This window comes from Melopsittacus undulatus, chromosome 11, assembly GCF_012275295.1.
Source record: "Melopsittacus undulatus isolate bMelUnd1 chromosome 11, bMelUnd1.mat.Z, whole genome shotgun sequence".
NCBI lineage: Eukaryota > Metazoa > Chordata > Aves > Psittaciformes > Psittaculidae > Melopsittacus > Melopsittacus undulatus.
Window position 1 is genome coordinate 5,834,007 of NC_047537.1, and position 18,796 is coordinate 5,852,802.

Here is an 18,796-nt window from a genome sequence, read left to right on the forward strand (position 1 = left end):
ACAGCTGCAGTGACCTTTCTTCCATTCATTTTAGTGAATGTGGAAGTACCTGATGGTTTAAAATCCACAAATCTCTGACAAAAGAAACAGCACATGTACTTTAGCAGTGTGTCCACAAAATATGTGTTAGGTATGGCTGAAATACCACACTGCAATTTAGGAACTTGAGTCCTGTTCTTTCTTCTGCCATACATTCCCAGCATGATTCAGCAAGTCATCTAACCCTTCCAACTGGAGTTTTCCCTGTCAGAAAGGGTTTTCCTTTCTCCACCTTGCAGAGCACTAGCAAGGGTAAAATAAACAGGTGGTATATTCCAAACATGAGATGAGGAACATCACAGGTAACGTTGCAGATAAACAGACTCCAGTCAATTCAGTACTTCTTGCTCTTGCTTTTGAACTCCAAAATTACCACCTACGGTAGTGCAATGTGGTGCTGCTGTCATTAAAACATTTCAAGAACGAGCTATACCAGACTATTGATGGAACTAAAGAGGTGTCCTTTTAAATACTGCTGCAGATGGTAGGGGTTTCCCAGTTATTTGCCTTTCGGGTAGTATCTCCATTTTTTTCTTTAGGGATATTTCCATTTAATGCAGACCTCCATTCCTCAGTGAGACCAACTTCTACATGCGTAGAGGAAAGAAAACTCAAGCAAATGACACTCAGCATCTACTTCAAAACTAAACAGTATGGGAGTAACCAGCCAGGCATTATCTAGACCCAAATAACAAGCACAAAATGTCAGTTCAAACTCTACACTGCATACCTGGGTTAATTCAAAGGCAATGCAGCTATCGACCAAGACCTCAGCCAAACCCCATTTATAATGCTAGGCAGTTCAGTAGTGCACAGGGTTGAAATGAACCAGGGAAACATAATTGGAGCTTGCTGGTTATACTAATCTTATCCTAGTTAGGAAGACAAGTAAGTTCTTTGATACAAACCTGCTTTATTTTTTTAAGAGTTTTGTTGTGCAGCTATTTTGTTATTAATAAAGGAGAATATGTAAAAAGTGCTGTCCCTTTGAGGAGAGCCATCAATCTGATCCCATTTCAAACCCCACAGTGCCAAACTAAACCTCCACGAGCTCTTTCTCATGGCCCGACACTCCATCTGTGTTTGAACCATGCATGTTGTTTTCTTCGTCCTTACTTGCACGTGTTTGGGGTGGCAGGAATGAAAGGCAAGGTGTAAAAGGGGAAGGCTCAGATATGTCTCTGGTTTGGGGTACGAACTGCTGTTTCGGCTGTCTGGAGCCTCAACAGAGCTCGGTTGTTTCATTTATCACGAACAGAGGGCAGCTGCTGCACCCACTAGTGGGTGAATTTTTACTGACCTGTAGCTTAGACTTGTTTTGCTCCAAGTCCTAGAAATCAAAGCCTCAGTCGGTGTGTGCAGGGATTGTATCTGTCCTGTTTCTGGCACTTTCTCCCCAGTGCTTCTTCCCACATTGCTTTCTCTTTACCTTTGTCTTCTCTTGTTCTTGTTTGTTTTCTGATGCTGATTTGCTCCATTATGTGAAAGTGAAAACTGATTAATACTTTGTCTCATGAAGCACAAAGAAGAAAAGGCACAGATCAGCACTGCAGTAACAGCTGCTTTAGAGGGACTTAACAGCTTCAGGCTACTAACAACCTTCCCTGATTAGCCCTCATTTTACCTTATTTCCAATGTAGTGTTACTATAAGAAAACAAAGATTTCTACTTATCTGATACTGCAATGACAGAAAGAAAAAGGAAATATGATTTATTGAAATACTGTTGATATATTAAAACCCCAGAAAATCAAGAGATACTGGAATAAAGAAAGATTAAAATGCAGTTACTTAGAACAGTCATTTTTTTGAGCAGTTTGCTCATTTCTCAGAGCTCTTTGCTCCTCTCTCATCCTCAGGGAAGGAAAAGTCCAGACATGCACCACATTATAGGGAACTTGCACTACATTTGCAGTAACTTTGCATATTACTGCTGAAGAAAATGTTGATTTAGTTTTGGTCTGTTTCACATATTCAGTTCCAATTTTCTTATCTCTTTGCCATCTCAAAACTCCACCAACATTCTCCTTAAATTCCCTCTGTCAAGTTATTTAAAGTTTTTCAATTGCTGTTTGTGCTTAGCATTTTTATGATGCAGACCGTATATAAATTCACACTTGTAATATTTACTCTCCCACCAAACAGTAATATTCCTTGGCAGTTCTAATCATACCAATTAACTTAGTGATGACTTAAAATCATCTATTTATAGATGATAAATCTTAAACATTAAGATCCTCTTGAAAAACCCACTCTACTATTGGGCTCAAGTATTTAGTATCAGTTATTCAACAAAGTATATGCAGATTAGAATTTACTTCCTGCATTTATTTGCAGAAGAAAAACTCATTCAACAATAGTCACTTTATGAACTGCTGAATTTGAATGGAAAATACATTTTTTTCATTAAGGAATAGATTATCTTGTCACTGGTTTGTGCCTTCAAGCTGATCTCATAAAATATAGGCATTTCCCAATAAGTGCTATACTAGGATTTCACCAACAATAGCAGCAGAGCACTGGTTTATGATACAGCGGTTGAGTTCCTAAATGAATACACTGAGGCAGAACATCAAGTATTTTCTCCAGAGGAGGGTCTGGAATCCTGCTGTCACAAAACCAGTGCATTGTTTCCAATATTCTTTTAAAGCTGCTTTGTAAATGGATGTTTACAAGAAGGTGGAAAGAGAAAACTGAATGAGAAATAAAGATGGTAAAGTTGTCTCAAACTCAGGCCTACAGACACTTGGTTGAAAATATGTGTTTTTTCAGATGTTTCACTTGTGTTAGAATTGGTACAAAAGGCAGAGTATGCTTTCAGTGTTGTAATTCACATACTAACATTCTTGTTCTTAGCAGTGCTACGGAGCATTGTCAAGGTCCACACAAACCAAAGCAGGATCACAGGATTGAGATCTGTTGGCTTCAGTTCCATCAGGACCTATATGCCTTGCTTCTGAAGGAGGTACCACTTAACCTTTCCACTTCAGTTTCACTGTCTGTAATAGCTCCTTTATCATGAGTTTTAGTGACCCTTATTTCACAATTACTTGTGGAGTACTTCAGATTCCTCACAGCTGCAGCGCTCAGCTCTGACACGGGATTCACATGTGCTAAAGCAGCGCTGTGTCTGTTCCCACAAGCGCCTACTCTGTATCCTGTAATCCCAGTTTTTACATAGAGGCCAAACTCCCTCCCAGCAACAGCAGCAGTAAAGCTGCCGAAGTTAGCTCGTCTGTGCCTGCTTATGCGAGGGCTAAATTTAGCCCGTGTGTTCATCGTTTTTGTCCCAGTGCAGTTACAATTAGAAGGAACCCTTAAGCACAGTCATACCCATTAGGAATAATTACTTAAGGAGGCTGTGACACCACTAAACGTTTCTTGCAGACACAAGCAGCACAAGTGTCATCAGGCTGTACCCACACCGACAGGCAGATGTTGGACCAGATACCTACACCTCCCAGCTCTGGCAACCCTGCTGGCGTGCAGCGAGCTCGCAGTGATGTTACATAGTGCAAAGCACCGTAATTCTTTCCTCCAACCCAACAGACGTAAAAAGGAACTCGATACGCACCAGGCTTCACACACACAGCTTGACTCCCCTACCCCATTTCCTCAACTGTATACGCTAACCCAAGCTGCGCCCTGAACCCGGTGCTTTTATGGTTACTGACAATTCCTCCTCCGGAGGGCGGGCGGCTCCGTAGTGGAGCCCCAGGCCTGTTTCCGAGCCGCACCCAGCGACCGACACCCGCGGCCGCACCGCCGGCCACCGAGCCCCAGGCTGCTGCTCACACCGCAGCCATCTCATACCCCCTCCACCCCGCGGCCTCTCCCCGTCTAGCCTTTGTCGCCCCCCAACTCCCGTCGCCATCTTAACTCCTGGCAGCCCCCGCGCCCTCCCGCCAGCGCTGCCACTTATGCCCGTGGCGGCGTGGCTGTACCAACCGGGGCTCAGCATGGATATGGCTGGGGTGGCCGAAGGGGAGAGAGAACGAGAACCCCCGGCCGGCATTAACAACGTGGCGGCTGAGGCGCCCGCCGGTGCCAGCCCGTACCCCACATGGAGCCCTGCCCTTCCCCAACATGGCATCCGCCCGCCTCAGCTTACCGCTTGCACGCCGGCCGCCCTGTCGCCCAGGTTAACGTCATCTCTCCGCGCCTCACCCGTTTCCATGGTAACGGCAGAGCGGGCGGTGGGAGCGCGCTGGGCCGCGGCCCCCTCTCGCCGCCATGTTCACAGACGCCTCCGCGCCCGGTGCTGATGTGGAGTCGCTGTGGAGGAGCGCCCGGAGCGGCCGCTGCGAGGCGGTGAGACCCAGGGAGAGACCCGGAGGGACCCCCGGGGGCCTCGGGCCGCGCTCTTATACCGGCCCGAGCGGCCAGGTTGGGGACAGCTGCGCTTTTCCCCCACCCTGAAGGGGGGGCCTTGCCCCCCGGTGAAGGCCCCCCCCCGAGGTTGTGCTGCTCCAGCTCGGAGCAGAAGGAAACCTTCCCCTCAGGTGTTCACATCCACACCCTCTGCAGCGTTTTACTAATTTAGGGCCTTTATATTAATTGGCAAAGAAACAGGTGCAGCAGCCACAAAATGGGTACCCTGGGAGCAGATAACGCTGTGCTTGCCGTCATGTTTGCCGTTTCTTCTAGAGGCTTGTGTCCCCTTTGCTTTCCTTCACCCTCCCCATTCTATGCTGTAGAGCACGCGGCCCAAATTTGACTGGCACGCAGGTATCCCTGCCTCAGATCAGATCGTGTGAAGGTCACAAATGCATCACCAACACCCAGACAGTTACACAGGTGCCCTCCTGTTAGCTGTGAGCCAGAGGTGTGCAAACATGCTGGGGTATCTCTGGAGTGCCAAAAAGGGGAAGATGCTTTGAATGTTTTGTGCAGTGCTCTTTATTTGTGTTTGCATTAGAGACTCTGTCTTCTTTTACTAGAAAAGCTGCCAGACTAGGAAAATTTCAACGGTGGAAGCTGCAGCTCAGTCTCACACCAGCCGAGACGCCAGTGTGCAGACAGAGCAAAGTCAAGATGTTCCCTGTGACTTCCAGCAAAAGGTCCAGGTAGATTACACTGGCCTTCAGTCATTCCTGCAGAGAGTGGAGGACACTGTTATCAAAGAGCTAAAGAAGAACTGGGAAAGCCGTGCCTTTGATGGCTTTGAAGTGAACTGGACAGATCAGAATGAAACGGTAAGTTGGCAGAAGTCAGGCCCTTGGCGTTACCCCAGCAGAACCGGTTGCAGTGGCTCTAACTCGTTAGTTCTGTTTCTGACAGCTGTGATTGTGCTTGCCAGATTCTAATCATTAGTCATTACTGGATGGTTTTCTTCCCACCTGCTCGTGGCCTGGCCTGGTAAAGCTGTTCTTCCTGCTAGTGACTGTGCTTTGTGAGAATGAAGCCTGCACTTGGTGTAGGCTTGTCCTCACCTTCCAGCAGCCCCTTTAGAGCATGCCAGGCAAGCAGGTATCTAGAAACGGTTGCAACCAGTGATTTGGCAACTCTTCCTGCATAAGTTATATTTGTGGAGTGTATGGTGCTCAAGAGTGGAAGCAATTTGTATCAGTCAGTGCGTGTCGGGACCATCGTTTTCAACCCATCGCTTGTGAAGCAAGTGCTAGGCTCATACCTGGGGGCTGTTATAAATCCTTATAGCACAGCTTTCCAGAGCTGTGGTGCAGCCCCTGAAGTGTGTGCCCTTTGAGAGTAGTTACAAGGTGAGTTAGGTAGGGTCAGGTTTTGTGTGGGACTTTTTTCCCAGTAGGAATTCCACAACTTTTCCACATGTATCCTGTGCTGCTTGGGCAGAGGGGAAGCCAGCAGTGTGCAGGGGTGTGCACAGGTCCCATTTCTCTGCTTCAGTGCTTGAACTCGATCTCTTCCAGGTGTTGTGTTTGCATACATTGTCATACCCAGAGGCTCAGGAGCAAAACCTGCAGGTTACCAGCGTCTCATGGAATGCAACTGGATCCGTTGTTGCATGTTCATATGGCCGGTGAGTACCTGACTGGATTGAGAGTGCAGCAGAGGTTGAGCTGGCTTTTAAGGTTGACCTGAGTTTTAAGTATGGTCACTTTCTCTGCATTTCTAAACTGTATATATATATATATATATATATACACTTTATGCAAGTTAAATAATTCATATTCAAAGAAACAATATCTCAGGGCAGTCTTAAATGACAGCTTTTATTCTGCCTTCCCCCTGCCCCCAAAATGGATGCACATACTCTCACTGGTTTATTTCTAGATAGATTCTGTTCGGAAAGAAAATGTAGAGAGCAGATGCACTTGCAAATGTGTGTAGGTGAGGTTTGGAAGTACGTGCTTATCTTCACTGAAGATCCTGTTGTTTTAATGTGGTCTCTCAGCACCCGGCTGAACCTGGCACCTGTTCACGCGTGCGCCTGATGCCACGGATGTGTGCTAACACACACTTCAGGATTTCTGACATGAGGGTTGGAAAAACATTCATCGAATCCAGTGAATGCCCACAGCAGCTTCTCCTTTCTATGCCCGGCTGCTGCCCTCATTAGTATTTTATTCCACTGCCATTTCTTAGATTGAAAGCCCCAGCAAAAAGGGTATCCACGAGGGAATGCATAGGGAAGAATAAAACAGGGCAGACCTGTATGTTACTTGCTCCTTCTGCTCTCCTAGGCTGCAGCTGTTTTCAAATGAGAATGTGGTGTCTGTGTCTGTGGTTACCCTCAGTACAATTCCCTTCTACAAACTCCTACAGTCTCTGTGAATTTGTGTAAACTTGTAGTGTCTACAACACTCTTTAATAAGGAGCTTCACAGCTCAACTACCCATTGGATGAAATTTGCACCTTTTATTTGAGCATATCTCTTCCAATAAAAGAATTAGGAGCATCAGCTAAAGGCAGCAGAAGTCAGGCTCAAAATCATTGCTTCCTGTCCCAACCACTGACTGTTCTGTAGGTCTCTGTCCTCTGTATCATCTTGGAGCAAGAAGGGACATCACAGGGGTCAGGTTGGTGCTGGTGGCAGAAATCCATGGAACATTTAGCAAGTGTGCAAGGCATGAACTGGATAGATATAAAACAAAGGAAGTAGCTGGGGGCTGTCAGAATCCCAGAGTAACACTTCATGATCCACTTGTGGCAAACAAGTACAAAGGGCATGGGACTGGATTGAATTCTAGAGCTGGGGTGTGCAGCACGATTTGTGCAGGGTCACCAGCACCATTTGGTGGTTGTGAAGAATGTTCTCTGTTTCTGCGGAGGCACCTGGGCTTCAAATCATGCTGCTTCTCTCAGGCCAGCCAAGGGTCCTGTGAGCCCTCCAGGTAAGGTACTGTCTATCTCAGTGTATTCCTAGACCCTGGAGCTTTGGGTGCTCCTTTAGAGGAGATGTGGTTTGCAACGCAGCCAGTTTGCAGATCAGCAGCCATTCAGTCTCTTTAGATTTTCATTCCCAGATACTCACAGCAACTTTCTATATGAATCCTTTATATTGTTCCCATTATTTGAACAGTCAGTAGGTCTTGGAATAGTGAAACATATCCGAGATTTACTTGCTGGCACTTTGTAAGTACACTGACATATACTGTATGTATACAAGCCTGCAGAGAGCTTCCATCACCTCATGATCCCCTCTCCTCAGTTTTCCTTCAAGCCACAAAGCAGAAGATGTAAATGCCCAATGGACACCAGGTACTGGATCCTCTGTGGAGCAGACAAGGCGAGACACAGCTTTCTCTTCTTCAGGTTGGACGATGGGGATTGGAGCACAGAAAAATCCTATGTTTGTACCTGGAATCTGTACAGAAGAGGGTTGAACCCAAAGCACCCTGACCTAGTGGTGGATGTTCCCAGCTCTGTCATGTGCCTGGCTTTCCACCCTTCCCAGCCTTCGCTGATAGCTGGTGGGTTGCTCTGACTCTGAAATGCACCCTCATTTCCTGCAGCTTGAATCATTTTCTTCCTCTCTCTCAGCTTCGTTTGCGCATTTGTTGTGAGCTCTCTGACCTCAGTGTTCCACCTTTGTCCTTTCAGGTGGCCTCTTCAGCGGGGAGCTGGTGGTGTGGGACACCAGCAGAACAGAGGACCCGGTGATCTTGAGGACAGGGATGACGGATGACACTCACACAGATCCAGTCTATCAGGTAACAGAACAGCTACAGCAGACAGGGCTGGGGCAGACGAACAGTCCCATGACTGTTTCACCCCTTCAGTTCCTGTCCAGAGCCAGGCTGCTGGTTCAGTGGTTACATTCTCTTTTGGTTGGCTGTTTTCCCCCAAATCCAGCTACTGAAACAGGCATTTGCTGAATTTGACAACTTACCCTGTAAAAAAGAACTTCTCACTATCCAGGGCAAACAAGGAGTTGGCTTGTTCCTGTGCTGCAACTCTTTCCTGATGCAGATGCAGCCACCACTTACGATCAGCAAAGTGTTGCTGATCCTTATTTGGAAGCTTAAAGCTACACCCTTTAAGGGTGCCAGAGTCTCTCTTCCTGATGCTTTTCATCCCTCTGGGGTCCTGTGACTGGGCAGTCTGTGTTATTTTCATATCTCAAAGTCAGGAAAATGCTGCTTATGGCTGGGTGGAAGTGCTGTAAACGCCATGTCTCAGAAGCGATGGCAGATGAACCACAGACGCTGCAATACCTCGTGCAGCCCTCAACACCCAAACACATTTATATCCTAGCACTCCCATCCCTGGGCCAGCTCCCAGTAGCAGCTGGGTTGGTACCAGGATCACCGAGTGCTGCTGGGCTCTGCTCCCATGTCATCCTGAGTGGGGAGGGGTTAGGGGACTGCCAAGCAGGGGCTGCACCACTCTGCTGCTCCCTCATCCTGAGCTCACGGTGTTTGGAACAGGTGAACTGGTTGCCTGATGCCAAGCACAGAAACCAGTCCCGGCTGCTGAGTGTGTCAACGGACGGGAAGATCCTGGTGTGGAGGGAGGAGGGAGACGGGCGGCTGGTCCTGGCTGAAGGCTTCGCCTTGGTGGCACAGCAGATCCCTCGTACCTCTTGGCTGAAGAAGGTGAGTTCAGCGGTTCAGGAAGGGCTGATCTTACAAACCCACTCCTAATGCTAGAGCCCATGTGGCAGAGCTCACATCCCACGTGGGAAGGGCCAGGAAAAGCCTCTTGTGAACAGGTGCACTAACCCTTGATCCCTGTCTCCTTTCGCATACCGGAATCACTCCTTGGAAGTCTGACAACAGGTGTGGTTTTGCCATGCTCTAAAGGAAAGCTGCTGGGATGGAGGAAGAGAACTTGCTTGTAATTACATTAATTGACATGAATCCCCTTGTAGGAGGGTTCTGCAGAGGTTAAAGGCTGAGCAGTGCTACAGATGTGGTGGCTGGTACCAGCTGTGCTGCTCCAGCTGCAGCTGTGTTCACTGGTGGCCCCGGCTCTCACAGCAGCTTTGTTTCTTCTCCCAGGTCGCCTGTGGAGAGGCAGCGGTCGGTGTCACCTCACTGTCTTTCTCCCACTTCGATCCCCGGGTGTTCGTGGTGGGTGTGGAAGGTGGTTACCCCCTGCAGTGCTGCATGGCTGCAGTGACACCAGCTCTGCACTGCACAGGCAGCTCTGTGCCGCTGCGGGCACCGGCAGAACTCGCCTTCTCCCCACACGGCGGCCCCGTGTACTCCGTGAGCTGCTCCCCCTTCCACAGGCAAGTGCTGGGCATTGACACTGGTGCTGCACCTCAGGCACGGTTACTGCCTGGCTCTAAACACCCAGTTTTCAGGTAGCCCCAGGGGCTGGGAGTGTGTGTCCAGCAGCAAAGAGTTTATTCCAAACACCTCAGATAAGCTCCCCTCTGTCAGGTTAAAGCCATGACCCCTTGTCCTGTCCCTACATGCCCTTGTCAAAAGTCCCTCTCCAGCTTTCTTGTAAGTGTTCTGCCCATCAGAAATCTTACTGGTACCTGCCTGCATTTGAATCTCCCATCTCTGCCTGCAGTTCACCCACCATCCGTACGAGAGGCCCCACACCATGTTTCTATGAAATGTGCTGACAGTGCTGGTTTGCATCTAATTTGCAGGAGACAAACGTGACTCCAACAAAGCCCATCCCTGGCTCAGCACTTCTCAGGCCTCTGGGCCACACAAACCCTCATTAAACTTAATTGAGGGCAGTGACAAAGCCGCATCTCCACAGCCCAGGCTGCGGTTTGGAATCACTGCTTCAGGCAAAGCAGTAATACTGGCCAAGGTCACACTCCTTGACTGATCTTTAGTCTGTATCTTTAAGCAGTAAAGCAAAGTAAGTTGTTTCCTGTTCCTCCCTCCCCCAGGAACCTCTTCCTGAGCTGTGGGACTGACGGACAGGTCCACCTGCACTCCATGCTGCAGACACAACCCCTCATTTCCCTTCAGTTATCAAAGAAATACCTGTTCTGTGTACGCTGGTCTCCAGTCCGACCGCTCGTCTTCGCGGCTGCATCGGGTGACGGCAAGTACCTGCAGGAGCTTGATCTTAGGAAACTGGGATGGTGCTGGGTATTAATTAGTCCAAGTCAGCTGTATTGATGACACTGCCCAGGAGCAGACAGCAGGGACCCTGTCTGCACTGCAGTATCATTGCACTGGGTAACGTTTAACTCTTGCCAAGACTACATCGGTCACAGTTATGTTTCACTTTCGATGTATCTCTTTTGCTGCTGCCCCAACCACTCAACGGGTGTAACATGGTGAGATCACCCTCCTACAGCTGACTTTGGTCTTCCTTGGTTTTCATGTTTGCTTCTAGAGCAAATGATTTAAACAGGAACTTTTTCCTTAGCAAATTGCCCGAGTCCTGGGTTAAGGAACAGGGATGTGGCATCACTTGGCTGCCTGGTTTCAGGTCTCTGAGAGCAGAACAAATCCACACTGTCTTGCAGTGATGTCAGCTGCCTGTCACAGCCCAGATACCATCAGAGGGAAGGGAAATGGGTTAAAGAGAACAACTCTGAGCTCCAGCCTGGGTAACTACTCTGCTGTTCAATACAGTGACCACTACTGTTAAGCTGCAGTAACTGTTTTACAGGAGAGGTGCACCTGTTTGACTTCGAGAGGAGCTCACAGAAGCCGGCTGTATCCATGAAGCAGACTGCAGGCAAACACCCCGTGTACTGTTTGGAATTCAACATGAAGCAAACTCATCTCCTGGCCGCAGGGGACGCCACTGGAGCCATCAAAATCTGGCAGCTCAGTTCAGACTTCACTGAGCAGCGACCCAGGGAAGTGACACATCTGGAGCAGCTGGCAAGTGAGAGCACAGACTGAGGTGGCAGCACAGCCACCTGTGACAAGCCTGGTACTTCTCTGCCTCCATAAGTGTTCCACTCACCTCTTCCACAGCACTGACCTAAGAAACACTTTGCAATGACAGTGGGAGTTTCATCCATGCATCAGTTAAACTCTCATTGAACCATGAAACACAGGCTGCTGTGGTTCGACCAGTAACTTTTATTGAAGCACACTGCACCATGTTTTGTTTTCCCTAAGAGTTTTAAGCTAAGCAGTTTAAGGTTACATCATAAAGTAACACTGATTATTGTAGAGCACGAAGAGAGAGAGAGACACATGCAGAGCTACAGTCAGCAAACGTGAGCGTGTCCTTCGCATCTTTTGGTACTAGTGGGGGGTTTTCCGATCAATTCACAAAGAGTGAACGTGTGAATTCTATGTAGTCGTAGGCAGAAGGAAGTTCTCTGCCTTTGCCGTCCATGTAGGGCTTCATGTGAGAGATGCAGTAATCGGCTTGTTCCCGGGTCAGGTTCTGAAAGACACAAACATAGAGGTGGAGACGAATGCTGGGGCTGCGGAGGGGCGGTCACAGAGCCGGCCCGTTCCCAGCAGCACAGGGCTAGGGGTGTGGAACTACACCCAGCCTGGAAATGCACTGGCTGCTGGCACAGTTGGCTGAGGTTGGAAGGTCTGACCTGTGCTTCCCACCAAAGAACACAGAGCAGGTAACTGATACGAGGAAGTAGTGAAACCTCTTTGTTTCTCTGCCAGCTGGTGGGTTCAGACAGGAAAAACCTGCTGTCCTGGCAGGGGAGTGAGAGGGAGGAGATGTTCCTACCGTCTGAGCTTAGCCTTAAGTTTCTCCTTTGCAACACTGGAGAAACATCTCCCTCTAGACTCCACAGTGATGAAGAGAGAGTGTCAGTCTCTGAGGACAGTGAACACTCTCAGGCTTAAAGCGGCTCTTGTTTTACTCAGCCTCAGTAGTTCTTTGGCAGTTAAAGCTTTTCCTGTTCCCCTCAGAGCCAGGAAAGCAGGTAAGGGCCATCACCATCATCCCTGCTTTTGCTGCAGAGGGCACACACCTTGGCAGGTTCAGAGCAAACACACCAGTGACTTGAACCTCCAAGCAACCGGCACCCATCTTTGTTAACAACTCACAAACACAAGCCCTCCATCCTCCCTCGCCACTGGGCCACAACCAGCACATACTTGGTAGAGCTCCTCCTTGGTCACATAGGGCTTCCCCTCTGAGCTGAGGGCACGGAAAGCGCTCTCGATCTCCTCGCTGGACTTCACGTTCTCTGTTTCCCTGCTGATCATGAAGGCCATGTACTCCTGCAGTGAGACGTGTCCATCCCTGCCAAGGGAACACAGCGTGAGCCCTGCTGCCCATCAACGCACAAAGCACAGCACTTCCGTACCCACCTGAGGGGTCTTGGCTTTTCTGGGAGGAGCCTTAATGCAGGGGAGCATCAAGACCACATCATTTTCTACAGTAAGTACCTGTTGGGATCGACAGTGTCAAGAATTGCCTCGAATTCTGGGTCTGGCTCTCCTTCCTCAACCATGGGCAGGTCGTAGCCGAGAGAGCGCAAGCAAGACTTAAACTCCTGGTGGTTAAGTCGTCCAGATTTGTCCTTGTCAAAGTGCCTAAAAACATAAAACCAGAGCTCACATTTTTAAGTGTCCATTGGTGAGTATCAAAAGCTATAAAGTGGGTTGAAAACCAGAAGAAATTACAACTAGTCCACTGTTCTGGACAACTGCGCTTGAATCCATCAATAGTTCTTTCTCACGTGCACCAAAAGTAAGCACAGATTCTTGCTTTGCTTAAAAAGCATCCAAAAATGTCTGTATTCCCAGCTAGAATTCCCTGGCACTCCCGTTCCTGCCCCCGTGCCCAGGAGAGGCTCTGTCTCTGGAGGCTCTCGCCATCTGGCACCCATCAGAGCAGCTCAGCTCAAACTGGGGCAGACAACAAAGGAGCTGGAAACAGCTCAGTCAGAGAACCCCATGAACAGGAGCCATCCACATGCCAAGAAGCCTCTTGCAAGTGTTCCTCTGCACTCACTTGAACATCATGCTGAACTCCTTGAGGGCCTCCTCCGTCACTCCAGTTGTGTTTCTGAAAAGGAAGAAGCAAAACTGGTGAACAGCTCCTGAACTGCAGAACTCTGCTGGTGTCCACCTGCCCCAAGCCAGTGGCTGCATCAGAAGGCGAGGACAAGGAGCCAACAGTACATTACAGTACCACAGTTCAACAGAATCAATCCATTCCTCTTAAGATCCTGTTGTTGCTAATGGCCAACAGGAACTATTTCCAAAACTCCTAACTTCATCCCTCCGAGGACAGCCAGGAGATGGTGGGGATTTATAACCTCCCTACATCTGTAAGAGGATACAACTGCTAGCACAGACTGTCCAAGGCTTGTTTTTAGACATGGGCAGATGTCTCACATCTTCTATCGCCCCCCAAACCCAACACACACACGAGCCAGGCAATACCGAGCTTGGATTTGCTGTTCCAGGTTGTGCTGCATTCTCATGCCCAGCTGGTCAAGCTGGTCCCACTGCTGGGCCAGCCCCACGGTGCTGTGTTCTGTGTATTTGTTGTCCAAGATCAGTGCCTCTTCCATGGCTGCTCCAAGGTCCTCAATCTTCTTCAGTTGGCTTCTCATAGCTCGGATCTCCTGGTGCTTGCGCTGTTGGGAAGGAAGAGGAGAGAAATCAAGTAGCACACCCCCCCTTAAAAGGTTGGACATAGGCTGGCAGGAGAGGGAGGGCTCTATTCTTTTTCTGGTGGGATTATATATATGTATACTGGGATTTGTAACATCCTACTCAACAACGTTCCTCCTTGTGCACACTATTAGAAAACCACTCCTTGAGCCAAAACCCTCTGACTGGGAAACATGCTGGAAACACTGGATCCTCCCTGCCCCTGTGCTGCTCATTAATGAAAACAGAACAAAAAGGAAAATAGCATCAGTGTTGCTTTTCTGGTTGTCATCAGACATCAGGTATGTGAATAGATAATCCCAAAGGTCCCCTCAGTACTCAGAATGTGAGCAGTCCCTTAGGATTTTACCATGGAATGACATTCATTTCCAGTCCCACCCCAATTCCACATTTTCGCATCACTTACTTTAGTAGCTTCCAACTGTGATTCTAATGTTCCTGATTCCTCCACCATGCATGACCTAAACACAAAATCACAGTGAGAGAATGCACTTACCCCAGAAAAAATGGCAAGTGGGGCTTGAAATTAACAGTCCTTCCTTGAAAATAAAGACCCTGACAGCAGTGTTGTTCTCCTGTAGATATTTAAACACTGGTTTTGTGTTTTGTTCTGACTCATCCTGTTTCGGACAGACATGTGTTTGATTTTTATCTCTTTCTATAGTTAATTTCTAGCCCCATTTAAAGGCAACACCACCAGCAGCCACACTTCATGCCAGATCCAAAGCACCCGCTTTACTAGACCTAATGAAATTAGGACCTTGGTGCAGTCCCACCCCACTCCCCCGTGCCCAGCACACACACACACACAACCAACTACAGGTGATACCCTGGAGATGGGCTATGCTTGCCAGTGGGGTACAGAGGCTCTACAGAGGGATGTTACATGAGGATAAAATGGGGGGTAAAGATGTTGAAAACTACTGGTTTGGTGTAAAGGTTAATCCTAGCATGGCACAATCACTGCAGGAAGCCACAGACCTCCCCTACCCTGCAGGGGCTGGGGGACAGTTGCCCTTCCCACCCCCACTGTGATGCACCCAGAGAAACTGAGGCATGGTCACTCTTCTACAGCTGATTTCCACACTGAGCTTCTAGGCAAGCCACAGCCCCTGTAGCAGCAGATAAAACACCACACTGTGGTGGTCTGAAGATCTGTTACATATGGACTGGCTATGGGAAGCCTCTGGATGCTGCTTTCCCCCCAACCAAGATCCTAAGAATCCTTCAAGCAGCAGTGGTTTAACAATCCCTGCCCTTCCAACACATAGGGTGAGAGTTCACACTGAACGACCTGTGCATGGACAGCAAGCCTGGGTGCTGTCTCCTCTGACTCTGTGGTATATAAGTTCCTAAAACTTGAGTAGCTTGTATTTAAGTCACTAAACCGGGGGTTTTCATCCCCACTGAGGTTTATCCTCCTACACACCTTTAAGCTTCTTGAGGGAGATTTCAAGTGCTGAATCACTCTGTAGCAATGAATATGTACCAAGTATCTGGGGGTTTCTCACCACAGGGTTAAGCTCAGGTTCAATGCACATCTAAACAGATGAAGCGCACGCGCAGAACCCTGAGCAGGAAGCTGGGAACCACCCATGGAGAGAGTCAACAGGGAAACAAACCTCCAAGCATCTCTAAGCCGTGAGTTAGTTGGAAGGAAAGCGAGCCTTGGAATTAAAGAGTGCATTTGAAAACCAAAGTGAGGTAAGAAAATAAGAGGAAAAAAACCTTCCAGATAGATCATCCCCAACTTCATACTGATAGACACGAATGACACGACGATATGCTATGCTAGTCAAAGAAAAGAAACCAGGTAAATTCCTTAGAAAGATGGAAGAAAGAGCAAAGGAAAGAACACACTGAAACACGGCCACTGCAGCAGAGCCACACTCCAAGCCAGCACCACCTTGCAGCAAACACAAGCAAGTGCTTTAGGAAGGGAAATTACTCAAATGCTGGTTGCACACACACAAAAAGAATGTGTTCTTTTTGTGCAAGTCACAAGGACCGAGTCTCACTAAGGGACAAGTTGAAGCCCTGCGGTTAACTCCTCTACACGTTCTTAAAGGCATTTATTCTTTCTGATCTCTGCTTGGGGCAGTGGAGATGTACACACAGCAACACCCATCTTGAAACTCCTCTGAGGCTCTGCCTTCCCTCTTGCCAAGGAAGGCTAAGCACAGCCAGTGCCTCTTTGAGCTAAATCCGTGGTTTTAATCTATTCAGGCAGAATTAAGGACAGTCAGCCTGGCATATCAGCAGCCTTCTGATAATGTGTTCAACAAAAGAGCCTGGCATGGTGATCTCGAACTCTGACCCTATGTCTTTCAGTAAATGGCTCCTTTCTGCTGGCTTGTTCTTGGACACCAGAACTCATCTACAATACTGCTTCACAAAGGAGCAGGGAATTCAGCATCCGTTCCAGGAAAATCTGCTCGGTGCCATTAAACTGTACAACAAAAATGGGGTAAATGATTTTTATCTGGCGGATCACAAGACACTGGGATCATTTCAGAGCAAATAAGCAGCAGTTATCTGCAAAGATTCCACCCTTTTATTATGAAAAGGCATCTCTCTCCATGTGAAAGGCTCTCTCACCCTACACAGGGCTGACACACAGGCCCCTGCTCCAGGCCCAGACATCATTTGTTGGCATTTTTTACATGATGTCTTACTACAAAGCTGCCATTGTGCTTTTAATACTGAGGAAATGTAAATGGTCAGACTCACTCACAGAGGGCTTGGCAGTCCAAAGACATTTAAAGATCTTGTGTCCTTTCCACTACTTGACAAATGACCAGCATGCATCCCTCCTCAGGAATTATTCCCTTGGACACAAAATGGACTTAAACCTGCCAGCATCAAACTGCCCTCAAAGCCAGGCATGCCTGTGGGTCCTGTTGAAAGGCTCTGATTTCTCCTATCAAGGATTTAATCTTTGGGGAGTTAAGTGGTAGTTTAAAAAATGAGCAGTTTCTATTTGCATACTACAGAGTTTTAAGATACATAATTTCAGTAAAGCCTCTTCATCAGAATCTTCCCTTCTCCTTACTGAAACCAGTCAATACTTCAGAGCTTTAATTGTTCTGAGAACAGTTGCAATGGAAAAGTTTATTTCAGTGATTCAAGATTCAGAGGAATGCTGGAAAACTAGGAATGTCAGCTCTTTTCCAAAGGTAGACTAGTCTATGTCCTCACACACCTCATTAGATTAAGTCTTTTCTTGTACAAGACCTCAGAGAGCACAAAAACAAAAGCTGGGACCTGCATGGTATGCCAGTGGCTTACCATGGAAGTAATTTCTTCTTCTTTTGAGTAGGAAATCATCGCATTTCTACTGGTTTATACTAAATCTAACCCAAAATCTCATTTCCTGTGTGTGCATCTCAGCCAGATTGCTCTTTTCAAATAAAAGGGTTTCAGCACAGCTTTCACAAGCAATGTAATGACAGAAGGAAGCACACAGACGGAGCAGAACACACCACCAAACATTTAAAGATATAAAATTCAATACTAACCCATCTAGCAGGTATGTCCTGTAGAATGTGAAGATCCAAACATCAGGCAGCAGGACAGAGACAAGACAGTAAGAGAGGGACAGAGGTTTGGGTGGGAAGCAAACATCAACAAGTTAGAAATCATCTCTGAATTTCATTATTTCATGAAGACAGAACTATTTGTAAACAGAGAGACAGAGGATCACAGGATTACATGGAAACAGAACTCACCTCCTCTGAACACAACCAGAGGGTGTCAGAACCGGCCAACAGCTCTGTCTGAGCACTGTTACTGTTGTTTACTAGAAACATGCTCTTCAGTTCACTGCTATTCTCGACCCTGAGATTGTTCTATTTCTGACACAGTTGCTACATCTTTACTCCCTCTCCCTAGGCAAGGGTATTACCAGACAGCATCCTGGGCAAGTGACAGAAGTAGATTAAGCTTTTTTTCACAGCTTCTTTCTCTACTGGAATTCTCATGAGGTTTCTACTATATCTTCAGTACAAAAGAAGCACTGACAGAAATGCCACTGGCACTTCAGTCTGCTTTGAGCTATTTATTCTGCTGTGCTGCAGATTACTTCAGGAGTAACTGGAGAAGAGTGAAATCCTGGATAACTGGAATTACTGCAGGAAAATTAATTCAGAAGCAGAAACATTGGTGTTTCAGGGCTTTCTCTTCCCTGTGGTTAACAGCCTCCCTCAAATCCCAACTGCAGGAAATGAACAAGCCCTGAATAGCTGTTTTTCAGCAAGAGGTATTTACAACTTAGAACAAAAAGATGGTTACACATATTAGCTGAGGAATCTCTAAGGGCAGCTCCCAGGAAGACAAACTATACCTGGTCTCCTGAATCCACTGATGGAAAGCATTAGCATGCTGAGCAAATTCCTGGCGTAATTTGTCGTTTTCTTCCTGCCTTCTCTGTTCCTTCTGCAGTTCCAATTCCCGCTCCTGAGAAATGAACAACAGTAATTTCAAGCAAAGAAATAACATGATTGTCCTTGGCCTGTAATGAAAAGCAAAAGCTCAGAGCTGCAGACTGAGTGCTCCAGCAGTGTCCTGGGTATCTAAAGAGAATCATCTAAGATGACAACATAGAATGTTCCTACTTAAGTCTTGACAATTGGAACTGAACCAGCAGTTATTTTTCTGCACAGTATGGATGTTAAACTTACTTTATAGCTAGGAAATGAGGTACATCTGCTTTGTCTTTGAAAGACCACAGGTGGAAGACCATGAAACCAACTGACAACAGCACAAGTTTATAGCTAATGGAAATCTTTCTTTGCTCACAAA

At 47.5% G+C, this 18,796-nt stretch overlaps 2 protein-coding genes across 5 annotated transcripts in view; one reads left to right on the forward strand and one right to left on the reverse strand.

Annotated features, from left to right (window-relative positions):
* The first annotated feature begins 4,221 nt into the window (after positions 1-4,221).
* On the forward strand, positions 4,222-11,605 carry DYNC2I2 (dynein 2 intermediate chain 2). The gene is made up of 9 exons (XM_005146211.3): positions 4,222-4,349; positions 4,979-5,233; positions 5,927-6,036; positions 7,773-7,930; positions 8,061-8,170; positions 8,888-9,055; positions 9,461-9,693; positions 10,318-10,475; positions 11,052-11,605. The coding sequence occupies exons 1-9, from the start codon at positions 4,272-4,274 to the stop codon at positions 11,288-11,290; spliced, it is 1,509 nt and encodes a 502-aa protein (XP_005146268.2). The 5' UTR covers positions 4,222-4,271; the 3' UTR covers positions 11,291-11,605.
* The window catches only part of SPTAN1 (spectrin alpha, non-erythrocytic 1), a 41,859-nt gene continuing 34,516 nt past the window's right edge, over positions 11,454-18,796 (reverse strand). For 3 of the 4 annotated variants that reach the window (XM_034067375.1, XM_034067374.1, XM_034067373.1), the window contains 8 exons: positions 18,339-18,451; positions 17,515-17,532; positions 14,403-14,457; positions 13,763-13,959; positions 13,329-13,382; positions 12,761-12,907; positions 12,467-12,614; positions 11,459-11,786 (listed from right to left, as the gene is read on the reverse strand). In XM_034067375.1, coding sequence (XP_033923266.1) covers positions 11,661-11,786; positions 12,467-12,614; positions 12,761-12,907; positions 13,329-13,382; positions 13,763-13,959; positions 14,403-14,457; positions 17,515-17,532; positions 18,339-18,451 — 858 coding nt within the window. In that variant the 3' untranslated portion in view covers positions 11,459-11,660. Of the gene's footprint in view, positions 11,787-12,466; positions 12,615-12,760; positions 12,908-13,328; positions 13,383-13,762; positions 13,960-14,402; positions 14,458-17,514; positions 17,533-18,338; positions 18,452-18,796 lie in introns of all 4 variants that reach the window. The other variant, XM_034067372.1, reaches the window with a different exon arrangement.

What these genes read in the sequence shown, in the direction of transcription:
- DYNC2I2 (XM_005146211.3), top strand. Translation starts at nt 4,272, where the DNA reads ATGTTCACAGACGCCTCCGCGCCCGGTGCTGATGTGGAGTCGCTGTGG. An exon ending in ACACAGATCCAGTCTATCAG is followed by an intron (nt 8,171 to 8,887) that starts GTAACAGAACAG and finishes TGTTTGGAACAG; the next exon opens with GTGAACTGGTTGCCTGATGC. An exon ending in CGCGGCTGCATCGGGTGACG is followed by an intron (nt 10,476 to 11,051) that starts GCAAGTACCTGC and finishes ACTGTTTTACAG; the next exon opens with GAGAGGTGCACCTGTTTGAC.